The 17423-nt window shown below is 37.1% G+C and overlaps 1 protein-coding gene across 1 annotated transcript; it reads left to right on the plus strand.

Moving 5' to 3' along the window:
• The first annotated feature begins 16328 nt into the window (after positions 1-16328).
• On the plus strand, positions 16329-17255 carry LOC109174709 (protein FAR1-RELATED SEQUENCE 5-like). The gene has a single exon (XM_019323966.1). The coding sequence runs from the start codon at positions 16329-16331 to the stop codon at positions 17253-17255; it is 927 nt and encodes a 308-aa protein (XP_019179511.1).
• Positions 17256-17423: the final 168 nt, after the last annotated feature.

Here is a 17423-nt window from a genome sequence, read left to right on the forward strand (position 1 = left end):
AAGTTTTAGTGAGATGGTGGTAATTCATGGATGAAACTCAAAGTTAAATCATCCCAACACATTCAATGGTCAATGGCTGCAAAAAATTCGTAAATATAAAAAAGTTTACACACCATTGTATAAGATAAGTCACACGACATTGCAACAACATGAAAAATATTACTAGGTCTTATAGTTGGGACATGCCATCCTAATTACAAAGCCCACAAAGTCAATTGTTATTATTCTTGATAATATTTAAGTTCTACTAATATATTTTTGTTAATTTTTATTCCTTCATCAAGTTATTTAACAATTTTTTTTTTTTTCAAATTCAAAATTATTCCAATTACTTAAAGCCATGGATATTTTAAATTTTTAAATGTTTTTTGTTTGTTGTGTTATAAATATATTATTATTGAATGGTCATTATTATTGAGACTTTTCATTTGCCCTATCTTCAATTTAACTCCCTCATTATGCTAGGAAATGAAGGATTATATATATATATATATATATATATATATATATATATATATATATATATATATGGATTTTGAATCCAGTGCACCCCTATTTAGGTGAGTTCGTGAGCGTCAATCCTGAGCATTCGTTTTGTTATTTTAATGGTTTAGATTTATCAATTGTTTTAAGTAATACGCGCTGTTTTTTAACCTGCTGAGGGGTGTTTGGGTAATTTCGTATTGCCATTAATTTGTTATCATTTACACATCGTGAATTTTCTTTCTTTCATTATTTCCTATGTATCGAGATTCCCAAATTCTTCCGATTTCCTCTCGTTCTCTTCGCCTCCTCCCATCTCTCTATCTCTCTGAACAACCAATCTTCGAACCAATCTCTAAAGCCATTTCCTCGATCGGATTCTCCATAGCTTGGTCTTCCATCCGATGGTCAAAGCATCGGAAGAGGGAGGCTACCGGTGGTGTTCAAGGTATTCCTAAGTCTTTTTTTTTATTCGTATTTTTGTTTCTATCATTTTGTTCGAAGATTAGTTCAACGGTGGTCTTGAATGAACGGCCGCAGCCCAGGTCGGGAAAGGGTGTCACCAATACTTGTGAGGTCTGTGAGCGCAGCCTCCTTGATTCCTACCGCTTCTGCTCTCTAGGCTGCAATGTATTCTTATTTACTGCATTTTTTCTAAAGATTTTCTTGCTTTTAATCCGGGTTTAATGTCGTTTCTCTGTTTGATTATCTGCTTTTACTGCTTCAATGCTTGATTGCTTGAGAAAAATCCAATCACATTAAGGAAAAGATTTGAGAATTTGGGCGTAAAGATCTTGATTTCTGGCGATTTTGTTTACAAATTTCTGAGAATTTTGGGTTTTTGGGCATTCATTACATGTGAGATTTGAGATTTGAGAATTTTGTTTACAAATTTCTGAGAGGCTTTAGTTTGTGCATCATGGGTTATTTGAATATAAATGTGCATTTCTTATTGAGTTTTTTCATGTTCAAAGTGCAGCAGCTTACAGCTAATAATCCTTGAAATCTAATAAAACTGCTGCATTACTTTGTTTCACGGAAGTGCAAAAATCCATACAAACAAATTTAAATATAGCCATATAGGTGTAGAACTGATATGATACAGAAGAAATGAGGTCATCACAAGTAAACTATAATGGCAACACTTCCTTTCCTGATAGACGATTCAACAATAACAATGGGTAGGACTACCGAATGCAATCAAGGACTGACGGCTTTGGGTTTAGATAGCTACTTTTGGTTCAAAAGACAACATAGCATAACAACATTAGATTGAGACGTTGTTAACAGGCCGGGCAGGATTTGTACTGGTTAAACATCAACCCCATGTGTGTCGTCTTCTTGCTTAGCTCAAGTACACGATAATGTCTCCATTCATGCCTGGGTATCGCGCAAGGCTGCAGCTATTTTACTAAATAGCGGCTGCAAGGTACGGTGTTGCAGCAAAATGAGTTAGTTAACCAGCCAGCCAGCCAGCCATGTGTACAAATCAATCTATAAGTATTCTCATTTCTCAAATTCAGAATTATTATGCAAATTCCATTTCATCATATCATAGAATACAGATAGATAGATAGATGTTCTTTAAGAAATCCCACTTCTTAAGAAACACATTGACTTGTCACTTACCTTCATATTCATTACAGATTGTTGGGACATCCAAGAACTTCGTGAAGAAGCCGAAGCACTTCTCGGAGAATAAGAGGGTGGCGGCGGCTTAACTGGTTAGTCTGTATTAACTGGTTTGTGTATTCAGAGGCTTTAGTTTGTGCATTTTGCGTATTCAGTCTGGTTTGCACATTGTTGGTGTATTCCTGGTTTGTGCATTGTTGTGTGTAACCCTGTGCCTGTTATGCGTTTTGAGAATTGATATTACAATGTTTTTTTTTTTTTTTTTTTTTTTTTTTTTTTTTGTGTTTAGCTGTGGAATGGCTTTGTTGATTGTTTTTGGTCATTTTGGTGTAGGGGTAGGAAGCTGGATGTTTTTTATTACTATTTTTGGTGTGTGCCTGCTCGGTTTTTAGTTCATTGGTATGGGGCGTAGCAAAGGCGTGTGAGTGTGCATTGGTAGGCTTTAGTTTGTGCTTATTGCGTGTGTCACTCTGTCTATTATGAACTGCGTTTTTAGCTTCTTCGGTCTGCTTGTGATTGGTTTAATTCTCTTTGTTTTTGGGTGTTATTTAAGTATGTTTGCATTTTTTAGTGGTTATTATATATTTTAAGTATATTCATTATGCCATGTGCAGGTGATGGTGTTCCTGAGCCCGTTTGTGTAGCTGATCCGGTGGCACCTTTGCCACATCCGGAAACAGTAGGAGTGGCCGAAGAACCCGATTGGCCGGCGACTTTGCCACAACCTGAAGCAGTTGAAGTGCCCCAAGCCCCGATCACCCAGCGCGCGATGTGGGTGGGTCAATGCGTATCTCTGCCTCAGAGTGTGCTTGGTTTTGTAATGTAATGCTTGGTTTTGTAATGTAGTGCAGTGTGTTATTTAAATGTTCAATATTGTACAAATTGCATATCAATGATTCACCATAGTAGGTATACTTTGATTTATGATCCATTCTTGTGTAATTTAGGATGTATGTGTTACTTCTTTAAATTTTTCATATGCCATAGCTTATTCATAGATTATTATATCGTTTGTGCATATAGAGGGTCTGGTATGTGCATATTGATATTCAGTGTGTTATAAATATGTTTTTTGTATTAAATAATACCACGGTGTTTTTAGTCATTGGTATGTGCGTAGCAAAGGCATGTGAGTGCATTGAAAGGATTTAGTTAAATAATACCATGTTGTTTTTAGGGTAATTGGTATGTGCGTAGCTGGCGCGTGTTAGTGTGCATTTTCCGGTCTGTGCGTGTGTGTATATAGATTGTGCATAATACGCTTTCGGTACATAAACAATGCCAATTTTCCCTAAAAGCTATACAGGCGATATGCACAGGCCTATATCCTCATACGCACTTTACACTGTAACTTTCATCAATACAGTGATATTAGTTGTACTCACCGTGTTTACCCTCCCTCGCTGTTCTAGTTCTTTAAAAAAATTCAACCAAACCAATTTAACATTATAACATTCTACGCACATACTATTTGATGTCTACGCATCATCCCGCCATCCTATCGGTCAACAAATAACCATGTACGCACCCACCTGAACACGAACACGCTACGCGCGTCAATGGACTACTACTTCGTCCAACAACCACACTCCCTCCCACCCCCACCGGGGAAAAACCCATTCTTCAGTATATGCACAGACGTTGACATGTAAATGCACAGGCCTATTTCTTCATATGCTTTTGTTTTTTGTACAGGCGATATGCACAGGCCTATTTCTTCATATGCTTTTGTTTTTTGTATTTGGTGTGTGCATTGGAGTGTTATGACGTGTACAATAGACCACATGATTCAAAGTTCCATTGCCAACATAAAAATGCACACACCAGTGTAAAAACAAAACTAAAAAAACGACATGATGCTAAGTTCATTTTCCAAAAATTTGCAAACGCCAAATCATACAAATGCACACACCACCGTTTAAAAAAAAAAAAAAAAACCTATTAATTTTTACAATATATTCCTTGTAAAACAAGCCAACCACAAGAAATCACGCACAAGAAAAGGCCTGTGCATATAGTGGTTGCATATTATAAGGATTGTGGTTGTGATTTTTTTTTTTCACAATCTTTCACAGGCGAAATACACTCATTGTTGTCTATGCATCCTCCCGTCAACCTATCGATTTCACAAACAGACCTGTATGCAACCACCTGAACACACACACGCTACGCACATAACAGATATTCTAGTTCGTCCACCAACCCCCACCCCCCTCCCACCATCCTAGCGGAAAAAACCCCAATATTCAGCGTATGCACAGACGATGGCACGTAAATGCACTTACCCGTTCGTTTTCTCCTCAAGCCTTGTTCACGCCAAGTTCACCTCATCATCAGCCTTTGTAGTAATTCAAAGTATTAAATTCCATCCATAAACTCCCTAATTTAATGCTACAGATTCCAATAATATTATGTCCATAAATAAATTAGAATTACAATTACTAATATATCCTTTACATTGGAAAATGTCCTTAATTACTACCCTAATCTCTTATAATCTCAACCATTGATGGAAATTGAATCAATGGATATTAGGAGGCCTCATGGTCTCATCTATTAGAGGGGGTGCACCGGATTCGAAGCCTATATATATATATATATATATATATATATATATATATATATATATATACAAACGGGTGTGAACAAGGCTTGGGGAGAAAACGAACGGGTAAGTGCATTTACGTGTCATCGTCTGTGCATACACTAAATACTGGGGTTTTTTCCGTTGGGATGGTGGGAGGGGGTGGGGGTTGGTGGACGAACTAGAATATCTGTTATGTGCGTAGCGTGTGCGTGTTCAGGTGGTTGCATACAGGTCTGTTTGTGAAACTGATAGGTTGACGGGAGGATACATAGACAACAATGAGTGTATTTCGCCTGTGAAAGATTGTGAAAAAAAAAAATCACAACCACAATCCTTATAATATGCAACCACTATATGCACAGGCCTTTTCTTGTGCGTGATTTCTTGTGGTTGGCTTGTTTTACAAGGAATATATTGTAAAAATTAATAGCTTTTTATTTTTTTATTTTTTTTTATTTTTATTTTTTTACGGTGGTGTGTGCATTTGTATGATTTGGCGTTTGCAAATCACTGTTTTCGTGTTGATGCATTTTTTGGGGGTTGCCTTGTTTGGTGTGGTTGTTTGTGCGTAGCAGTGTCTTACCGTGTGCAAGATAGGGTGTGGTTTAGTTGCTAATTGGCAATACCATTTATATTTTCCTGTCTTTCTCATTTAGTTTATTTGCGTTTCTGTTGTTACGTTGATGCGTGTGTGTTGTTTGGTTGGTGCGTGAACCAAGCGATTCTTGAGCAAGAAGGTTTAATTAAAATTAGATGACCTAAAAATTGATTGAGAACTTGATCCGTGTGTAAATTAATTTAGTTCTAGATACAGACATTTGCTTTGTATCACTTTCCCCCTAAATAACATTATTGCACAAACTGATTTAAATAACGAAGGGGGAAATAAAAAGCAACCACGCCGTAAAATAGAAAAACGGGAAACATCTAAATCACGAGAATGTTGACATTGTAAACCGTAAACCAAACAAACGTCTAGGAGCAAAAAACAATCACACTAAAAAACTGTTTACATGGGAAGAAACACCTAATGGTTTATTTCGTCTATAAAATTAGGGCCTGGTGCAAGCCGACACACCGGAACGCATAACACATCAGACATTAGAGAGGCGATGAGTGTTGCTTTGAAACATCAACATATCATAGACGAAACGAACACGTAAAGCCAACAACGCACGCGCATCACCCCTACGGAGCCCACACTCCCATGATGCGTATGACTGGCCAACATAACATTCCATGTGACGCATCGCATACATGCCACAATCAATTTTGTTCGTTGCATCACGCCATGGTAATCGGACCCTACGAGGAATGAACCGTGAGACCTTCAAAAATAACTCGGTTACCCCGACATCCTCGAAGAACACCTCAGAAGGATCATCGCCTGTTAACGGCAAGAATTAATAAGAGTTACACCAAAAAAAAATGAAAAAGAAAAAAAAAAAAAAAACACAAGCCCGAACCCCGCACTGTTTAACTGTTCGTTTTTTAAACAAAAAACAAAGTCATTACAATTTATACAACTAAGTAACCAAAACAAGCAAATAATCCAAAACCACGTTAGTGCTAACAACAGAAACGCACCCACCAAACTATAGAAACGCACCAGCCTAAATGAAAAAGACACGAAAATATAAATAACAGTGCCAAATAGCAACTACACCACAACCAATCTTGCAAACGGTAAGACACTGCTAAGCACAAACCACCACACCTAACAAGGCAGACCCCAAAAAAGCATCAACACAACAACAGTTGTGCACCAGCCTAAAATAAAAAAAAAAATAAAAAAAATAAAAAAATAAAAAAATAAAAAAAAAACAAGCAGTAGCAATTCCCCAAAGAACTTAAGGGACATCAGGGAGTAATCATGAGAAAGAAAATAGTTTGTTCACATGAGGGTTATAAGTAAATGAAGGCGCACCGACCCAACAAAAAAAAAACGCACCAAACCTAAATGAAGAAGACATGAAAATATAACTTATAGTGCCAATTGTCAACTAAACCACACCCTAACGTGGAAACGGTAATACACTGCTACGCACAAACTACCACAACTACCAAGGCAAACCCCAAAAATCCTGACCGATAAACAAAAAACACGCACCAACAAAAACACAGTGGTGCACCCACCTAAAAAAGAAAAAACAACAACAAAACAAGCATTAGCAATTCCCCAACCACACTTTAAATCTAAATTGCACGCGGTCACAGACACAAACGCACAAACCACCACCAATAGACGAGAACCATCCCGAACCCCTAAAAAATAAAAAATAAATTAAAAAGCACGCACCGACCGAATACCATACGCGCACCAACCTGCACAAAGGAACATACTTCTAGTGCCCAAATGAAAACCCCCGTTAAAAAAACTAGTGCAATTTAGCTTGTACATTACACTCTAACTTGCACAAAGGAACATATTGCTACGCACAAACCTATGCCACCCGATTACGTAAGTCCGAAAATCCCAAAAAACTAATAGTGTCAATTATCAACTAAACCACACCCTAACGTGGAAACGGTAATACACTTTCTATGCACAAACTACCACAACTAACAAGGCAAACCCCGAAAACCCCGACCGATAAACAAAAAACACGCACCAACAGAAAAACAGTGATGCACCCACCTAAAAAAGAAAAAAAAAACAACAAAACAATCATTAGCAATTGCCCCACCACACTTTAAATCTAAAATGCACACGGTCACAGACACAACGCACAAACCACCACCAATAGACGAGAACCATCCCAAACCCCTAATAAATAATAAATAAATTAAAAAGCACGCACCGACCGAATATCATACGCGCACCAACCTGCGCAAAGGAACATAATGCTAGTGCCCAAACGAAAACCCCCGTTAAAAAAACTAGTGCAAATTGGCTTGTACATTACACTCTAACCTGCACAAAGGAACATATTGCAACGCACAAACCTATGCCACCGATTAGGTATGTCCAAAAATCCCAAAAAAAAACAACAAAAATAAATACACAGACAACCAATACAAGTACGTACAAAACCGAAATAAAACCAACATTGACAAACCCGACCACACTTGACCCCTAACATGCACAAATCGACCACCTACAACGCAACAACCACCGCCCCCAAAACCAGTAGCCCACCATCCCATCATAAAAAAAGTGGAAACAGAAAACCATAATGCATATTACAACTCCAGACACTATCACAGTAAACTATTAGACCCATATGCATTTACCCCACCAATAAATCCAAAACCCAAACCCCATTCTAGGTTGGAAAAAAGACAAGGGAAGACACATACAGCTAAAAGAAAAAAGACAAGGGAAGACACATGCAGCAAAAAAAACCTACACATAAAAAAACATGAAAAGTAAACATGTCACCACTAAAAAAAAAAAAAAAAAAAAAAAAAAAAAAAAAAAAAAAAAAAAAAAAAAGCCACAAGCCAATTACCCACACATTTGAAGCCTCGTACCCCTAATAAAAAAAAATTGAGCAAATACTAAAACCAAAATACACATTGCATGAAATAAAAACAAAATACACATTACAGTCTCATAAACGAAGCACCATCGACCCCATTAATACCACAACCGATTAGAAAAGAAAAAAAAAAAAGAAAAGAAAAAACAACAACAAAACAAGCATTAGCAATTTCCCAACCACAGTTTAAATCTAAATTGCACACGGTCACAGTCACAAACGCACAAACCACCACCAATTAACACCCACGCCACCGCCCCCCTCCATGAACAACAGAAAAAAAAAAAAAAAAAAAACAGAAAAAAAAAACCAGGCAAACATTCTCCCAGTCTCATAAACAAAACACCATCGACCCTATTAATACCCCAACCGATCGAAAACCCTAACCCTAGACCCAGAATTCGACCAGCGACAACAACACACTCGCCGCCCACCACCCCTACTCGAATCGACGACCACCATCCTTAAACCCGAGATGAAAATACCGGAAAACTAAAGCGCCCAGAGGAACTACGACCAAAATAAAAATACAAAAATTCAAAAACCCACAACCACTCTGGCCAGTAAAGAACGCCGGTTAAAACCCCACCATGGAAAACCAAAAATGCGACCGGATAAAGAACGACAAAATAAAAGAATGGATGAACAAGATACAGGTATTTGAAGCAGAAGAGATTTCCCTAAGCCTCTTGGACAGCCTCCTGCTTGAACCAGCCATGAAGAGAGTACGCCGGAGAGATTATGCGAAATGTTGAAGACGCGGGTGAAGAAGGAACGAGAGCTGATGGGAAGCGGAAGAGACCGAGAAAGAAGACAGCGGAGATAACAAGACAAAATTCCTATTTTATCTACTCTCTTTACCAAATTAACTCCGTTAATGAGCGTAGACATAATAAATGCCAAATGAAAATTACAAAACAACCCCTAAAACAATCACACGTGTATTCCATCAACACACCATCTGACCGTTCAAAAAAAAACTCATCAACGACCAAGAAGAGTGCTCACGAGCTCATCTGCCAAGGGGGTGTGCACCGGATCCAAAATCTATATATATATATATATATATATATATATATATATATATATATATATATATATATATAGTGAATTTCATTTTTGGTCCTACTGTTACAGGGGTCATTCCAATTTTAGTCCATCATAATTATTTTTGCCACATTGCGTCCACTGATTTGCCACCATATATATATATATATATATATATATATATATATATATATATATATATATATATATATAGTTGCCACTGCTTCGAATCCGGTGCACCCCCTATAATAGATGAGAGCATGAGGCCTCCCAATATCCATTGATTCAATTTCCATCAATGGTTGAGATTATAAGAGATTAGGGTAGTAATTAAGGACATTTTTCAATGTAAAGGATATATTAGTAATTGTAATTCTAATTTATTTATGGACATAATATTATTGGAATCTGTAGCATTAAATTAGGGAGTTTATGGATGGAAATTAATACTTTGAATTACTACAAAGGCTGATGAGGTGAACTTGGCGTGAACAAGGCTTGAGGAGAAAACGAACGGGTAAGTGCATTTACGTGCCATCGTCTGTGCATACGCTGAATATTGGGGTTTTTTCCGCTGGGATGGTGGGAGGAGGATGGGGGTTGGTGGACGAACTAGAATATCTGTTATGTGCGTACCGTGTGCGTGTTCAGGTGGTTGCATACAGGTCTGTTTGTGAAACTGATAGGTTGACGGGAGGATGCATAGACAACAATGAGTGTATTTCGCCTGTGAAAGATTGTGAAAAAAAAAAAATCACAACCACAATCCTTATAATATGCAACCACTATATGCACAGGCCTTTTCTTTTGCGTGATTTCTTGTGGTTGGCTTGTTTTACAAGGAATATATTGTAAAAATTAATAGTTATTTTTTTTATTATTTTTTATTTTTTTTATTTTTTTTTTACGGTGGTGTGTGCATTTGTATGATTTGGCGTTTGCAAATCACTGTTTTCGTGTTGATGCGTTTTTCGGGGGTTGCCTTGTTTGGTGTGGTTGTTTGTGCGTAGCAGTGTCTTACCGTGTGCAAGACACTGTCTTACCGATTGCGTCCACTATTATTAAAAGTGTTCCAATTTTAGTTCATTTTAAGATTTTTTGTTGACTAAAATTGGAACATTTTTAATAATAGTGGACGCAATGTGGCAAAAATAATTATGGTGGACTAAAATTGGAATGACCCCTATAACAATAGGACCAAAAATGAAATTCAGTATATATAATATATATATATATATATATATATATATATATATATATATATATATGTTGAAGGCTTAATAAGATGGGCATTGAGATTCATATATATTGTATTCTTGTGTTATACTTTTCTCTCTACTCTTCCATTCCATTTTTGCAATATTGTTCAATTCATACGTACAATCGACGCGTTACCATACAACCATCACGCGAAAATTGAGCTAATTAGAAGGTCATATTATAACACATTATCAGCACGACTCGCCACTGTAATCCCCGTTGAACGATACTATTGGTTGTTTCCCGTGCATTTCCTATTATGGGGATCTTTGGTATTTTTTAAAATTCAAGGTTATTCTTTAAAAGAAAAATGCATGGACCATTGGATAGCTTATTCCCATTATGTTTCGAGTAATTTCAAAAGGTTAGAAAATGAAAGCCACATAGGTGAAACAGGTAGCGTTTAGAAATTAAGCATATAAAAATTGAAACACCCGTTGTCCCACATCGACAAGAGAGACTCCCGTCCAGCAGCTTCAACGTCTATATAATGATTGTGGCTTTGCAGGCAATCTCACGCAGCCACGCGGTGAGCACATAGCGAACTATTCTTTCGCCTTTTACTAAATAATACCGTGTGCGCGTCGCATTGAGTGGCATACGCCAATTTTTGGAGATAGCCTCTTCCAGAGGACCTCAACCAATTCTACTTCCAAGTTTTGTCTGAAGTATCTGTGGATCTAACAATTAGCAGAGGAGTTACGAAGTGTTATTTTAAAAGAAAAAATGCTAACGAATTAGGATAAGTTGTTAGCAATTCATTTCAATATACTTTTTTAACGTAAAAGTGCTAATAAATTAGGCCATAAGTCAACAATTCAATTTAATGCTTCAAAATTTCACTTGGTAAAAACCAAGTGCAAGTTTTTTTTTTTAAATGGTTATTTAATTAATATTTCAATCTTTTATTTAAATTCAAATTCAAATAATTAGTTATGTTTAATAGGAAAAAAGAAACAATTAGTTTGATTGATGTTCACAGTGTAAATATCATTGCCAGTCTAGTGTAAAGTTTTATATTATTGTGAGTTGTCAATTCAATTATTGCAATCAGCAATATGTTGTTATTGTTATCGTAAAAATTCAATTGTAATTACTGTCTATTCATATTACAATTTCAAATTACTCATTAGTAGTGTCTAAGGGTACAAATACGTATTCTAAATATGATTGGTAAAAATTGAGACACGATCTTAAAATTATGAGGAGTAAATACCAGCAGAGGTCCTCCGACTTTGGTGGCATTGCCACTTTTAGTCCTCAATTTTTAAATCAACCACTTTTAGTCCTCTTACTTTTTGTTTATAGCCATCTATGGTCCTTCTGATATACTTGGCCATCTAATGTCGTTTCCTCAAGGGTAATTCGGTCATTTCATAATTAATTTATTAATTATTATATTTAATTTCCTCATCAGAATAGTCAAACAATGGTTTCTCTATAAACGTGTACAAAACCAGCTCGTGAATCCATATATGCATTCACAATTCGTCGCCGCTTTCATTGGGGAAACCATTGTTTGACTATTCTGATGAGGAAATTAAACATAATAATTAATAAATTAATTATGAAAGGACCAAATTACCTTTGAGAAAACGGCATTAGATGACCAAATTTAACAGAAGGACCATAGATGGCTAGAAACAAAAAGTAAGAGGACTAAAAGTTGTTGATTTAAAAGTTGAGGACTAAAAGTGGCAGTGCCACTAAAGTCAGAGGACCTCTGCTGGTATTTACTCAATTATGAGTGTAGAAATTCGTTGAAATTTTTTACCATTCTATAAATAAACCCCGTAGCAACCATCTTTGCTTGATGGTGATAATTCATTGATGAAAATCATAGTTAAATCATCCCAACACATATTCTGGATGCTCAATGATAGCAAAAGACCCGTTAATAAAAAGAAGACACTTTAACTCGTTGGTACAAAATTCTTCACTATATGAAATATTGAAAGCCAATAGAGTATACTGGGACAATTTTTTTGAATGTACCAATAGATATTCTTGAAAACTTCATCTTTTTTTTTTTTTTTATTTATGATTTACCTCAATAAGTTTTTATCTTTAATAATTTACAAACACATTTTACAAATAAAAAATGTAAAAAGTCTCACACAACATCGTATAAGAGAACTCACATGGTCCTATATCTAAGCCATTCGTCCTATCCTAATTATAAAGAGTAACAAGACAGTAAATTGTTAAGAAGAAAAATGGCAGAAACATTGGATAACTTATTCCCATTATGTTTAGAGTAAATCTGAGATGGTGGAATTGCCAAACATACAGGTGGAAATTAAATAGAGAGTATATGAATATTTAAACTGAAGCATCGATTGTTCCCTCATTGACATCCCAGACTCGCATCCAGCGCTTTGGACTTGTATATTATGATTGTGGTATCACAAAGGAAATTCACGCAGCCATGCAATGAGCACATAGCGAACTATTCTTTCGCCTTTTACTAAAGAATACCGTGCGCGCCTTGCAATGAATGGCATACGCCAATTTTTGGAGAGGGCTTCTTTTAGAGGACCTCAACCAATTCTATTTTCAAGTTTTGGTGGGATGGACAATAGCAGTTTTTGGTGTGATGGACAATTGTAGTTCGGAGATTATGTTTAAAGTGAATAGATTTTTTGTGTGTATCAATATTTAGCTATGTCTACTTAGTTATTGAGTCATCGTGATTCACATCTTTTCAAATATTCGCTGGGGTATGGGGGGCCCTTGGGATTGTTGAGGTTACTGGAGTGTAATAGAAGGCGGGCTTACCAGAATATAAAGCCCTTGGGATTGTAGAAGGCGGGCTTACCAGAATATAAAGCCCTTGGGATTGTTGAGGTTTCCAGAGTGTAATAGGAGGCGGGCTTACAAGGTAGGAGTGTAATAGGGTATCAGGTAGGAGTGTAATAGGGTTGGAAAATTTGACATCTCTTCACATAGTAATAATGTTGGAAAATTTGACATCTCTTCACGTATTCTAGGCAGTCCATCGGGGCTAGTAATACCCCTGTAACGGGTGGTGGGCGGCGCAGGTACACCTTGGTGAGACACCTCAACAACGGTTGCTGCACACAACGGTGAAAACCTCAACAACGGTTGCTGCACACAACGGTAAAAACATTAAACAGAGTTGTTTTTACAGAAGGGACGGAAAAGGAAATATCATTCACAGTGGGACTCAAACCCACAATCTCCCTCTCCGGAGGCGAGCGCTTTATCCATTAGGCCACGCAAACATCTTATTTGTTGTGTCTTTAATTGTAGGATATAACATGGTTTTAATTTACATCTTTTCTAATGTTTTTTTTAGGCTGGAGTGTAGGGGGGCCATAGAGTTGAGAATTTAATTTTTTGGGAGAAGAAGTTTTGGTGAGATGGTGGTAATTCATGGATGAAACTCAAAGTTAAATCATCCCAACACATTCAATGGTCAATGGCTGCAAAAAAAATCGTCAATATAAAAAAGTTTACACAACATCGTATAGGATAAGTCACACGACATTGCAACAACATGAAAAATATTACTAGGTCTTATGGTTGGGACATTCCATCCTAATTACAAAGACCACAAAGTGAATTGTTATTATTCTTGATAATATTTAAGTTCTACTAATATATTTTTGTTAATTTTTATTCCTTCATCAAGTTCTTTAACAATTTTTTTTTTTTCAAATTCAAAATTATTACAATTACTTAAAGCCGTGGATATTTTAAAATTTTAAATGTTTTTTGTTTGTTGTGTTATAAATATATTATTATTGAATGACCATTATTATTGAGACTTTTCATTTGTCCTATCTTCAATTCAACTCCCTCATTATGTTAGGAAATGAAGGGTTGTATGTTTGTCTATATATATATATATATATATATATATATAGAGAGAGAGAGAGGCTTCGAATCCGGTGCACCCCCCTAATTATATGATCCTGTGAGATCACTTGATATCCATAGATTGATTCCAAATCAATGGTTGAGATCATGAGATCTCTTAGAATAAAATAAAGATTTATCATTAAGTAAGGGTGTTAACAGTAATTCTACCTAGTGGCCTAATTATGGTTAAAATTATTATGGGAAGCTAAGCACGATTTAAGGGATATTAATACACTAAATATATATGGGGTGATACATCACATGGGAAGGGCAAAAAAAAAACGCGCGAGACATTCCAAGTGTGAAGCCGGACCGGCGAGGCGCACAGACAACATCTACCATCACAGGTGTGTGCATTACAGGTACACGGTTTGTGCGTGTTTTGCTTTTATTATCGTTTGTGAATGTCTTGCGAGTTACGAAGTTTTAACAGTAAAAACCGTCACAAAATATATGTGTGTTTGTGCGTATATATGAGATTGCAAAGAGTGTGAAAATCAGCATATACACCAACCACTTCCGTTTTGGGAGGCTGTTTGGGGATAATGTGGTATGTACCGATGAGTGCGTGGAAGTACAATATGTTGACCAAACTGATGGGTATAATGTGACAAATGTGAATGTGAGCTGCTGTGTATGAATATTAGAAATCGCATCACATATGCGTATGAATGGGGAGAGGTTTTTTTTTTTTTTTTTTTTTTTTTTTTGTCCTCTTTTCCAATTTCCAATTATGGCCGGTTGGTGGTTTCATGGTTACACAAAGAGTATTTATACTTGTGCGTATTGCCTCAATTGCGTTAGTATTGGTTGATGCATGATACTGTAACCAGAGAGGCCGAGTTCGGTTGTGATGGCTGGTGCACGGCCGTATGAAGCCTTGTGCACCACGCCTATCATGAGTCGTCCACAATGTGGTCTTTTATGTAGTGAACTTTGTGTTATTTTGGTTAGTGCATGATAGATTATAGTCTTGTGCACTAAGCCTATAATGAGTTTACATAAATGCGATCACTGTGTATACTTAGCTTTGTTTCAGTGGGTGCATCGTATGTTGTATATGTGTGCATGGTGCCTTAATTCCATGCGAATGTGTCAACTATGTTTCCCACAATAATTTGGTCTTTGTATATACTGAATTTGTGTTATATCGGTTAGCGCACGATAGGGGTGTAAATGAGCTGAGCTGCTCGCGAGTCGCTTGTGAGCGGTTCGGTTAACGCTCGGCTCGAACTCGGTCAAAATCAAGCTCGGCTCGAACTCGAGCAGCTCGTGGATTGAACGAGCACGAGCCGAGCTTAGGTATTGTAGGCTCGTAGCTCGACGAGCCGCTCGCGAGCCTTATAATATATTATATAATATATAATATATAATATAATTATATTATATTTAGTATATAAAAATAATAATTAGGGGAGAGAAATTAAAATACTTTAATAATATTATGTATCGATAAAAGTCATAAAACAGAGTAGTTTAAATTTTAAATCAAACAGGTCAAATTCGAGATCAAAATTGATCTCAAATTCAAGCCTAAACTCGAGCTCGAGCAGCTCGACAATTGTTGAGCTCGAGCTCGAGCATCAGTTCACGAGATCGAACGAGCTCGAGCAGTGTTATCATTAACGAGCACGAGCATGAGCCTACCCAGGCTCGGGCTCGGCTCGGCTCGTTTACACCCCTAGTGCACGATAGTCTATAGTCTTGTGCACTATGCGTATAATGAGTGGCCATAAATGCGATGATTGTGTATACTTAGCTGTGTTTCAGTGGGTGCATCGTATGTTGTATATTCGTGCATGTCGCCTTAATTCCATGCGAATGTGTCAAATATGTCTTTTAATCTGTTAGCCTACGTAGGGACTAACGTAGTACAAAGCGGGTGCGTGATTACTGTTACGGTTTTTAACTCCAGTACTAATAATACGAATCATTACATAGGTGGCATAAGCATGGAAGAAGGAGGGAAAAGCCAACACTGTGTGATGGATGAATCCCAAGATGGTACGAGCATTTGGTTTACGGAATGCGACCCAGCGATAAAACCAGTTGTCGATCAAGTGTTTGATACGTTGGAAGATGACATCGCGTACTACAAGACATATGCATCCGTAACTGGGTTTGATGTGCGCAAGAGTTCCGACATTAAGAACAGGTATGGGATCATCCTCAAGAAAAAACTAGTGTGCAATCGTGAAGGGTATAAGGATGCAAAACCAAACACCACAACAGATCAAAATAACACCACACAAACAAAACGACGACGCCCGTCTAACAGGGTTGGGTGCATGGCGAAAATAGTTTTCAGAAGAAACAGTACAGGACGGTACGTGGTCAAGAAGTTTGAAGAGGGGCACACCCACTGTTTGTGCGAGGAGAGTTACAAACCTTTCCTAAAAGGGAACAGAAAACTAGATATTGGACACCAACAATTCATCGTGAACTGCTCAAAAGTCAATATTGGGGCTAGTAAAAGTCATGACCTGTACGCCGAGATGGTGGGAGGAGTTGAAAACGTGGGAGCGACACAACAGGACTTCAAGAACTATAGAAGGGAGATTTTGGCATACATGCAAGGAGGAGATGCGCAAATGGTAATATCCAAATACCTCGATCTCAAATCGGACTATGACGATATGTATTTCGAATACGAGGCAAACGAGAATGACCAGTTGGCACGTGTTTTCTGGGTAGACGGTATGGCAAGAAAGCAGTATAGTGTTTTCGGAGATGTTGTGTCATTTGATGCTACGTACAAAACTAACAGGTACGCACCTCATTTACAGGCTGCATTAACGTTGGTGCGTGTAGATGGTTTAACGCCTACTGGAGTGCGTGTACGGGCCGTCGGTCTGTGCGTTGCACTGCTACAGATATGAATGGATCAGACGGTTGGTTACATTAAAATGCTAATAAATTTATTGATTAGATATTTCACAGTACACAGCCCTAACTTTAATATTTTCCATACAATATATTCCTATAATTATATTTATTTCACAGTATGAAACCCTGTGCGCTACATGCGTATTAATTAACACGTTTCC

This window comes from Ipomoea nil, unplaced genomic scaffold (assembly GCF_001879475.1).
Source record: "Ipomoea nil cultivar Tokyo-kokei standard unplaced genomic scaffold, Asagao_1.1 scaffold0656, whole genome shotgun sequence".
Lineage (NCBI taxonomy): Eukaryota > Viridiplantae > Streptophyta > Magnoliopsida > Solanales > Convolvulaceae > Ipomoea > Ipomoea nil.

Bases quoted from the DNA above. Each gene is read 5' to 3' on its own strand.
- LOC109174709 (XM_019323966.1), top strand. From the start codon at position 16,329: ATGGAAGAAGGAGGGAAAAGCCAACACTGTGTGATGGATGAATCCCAA.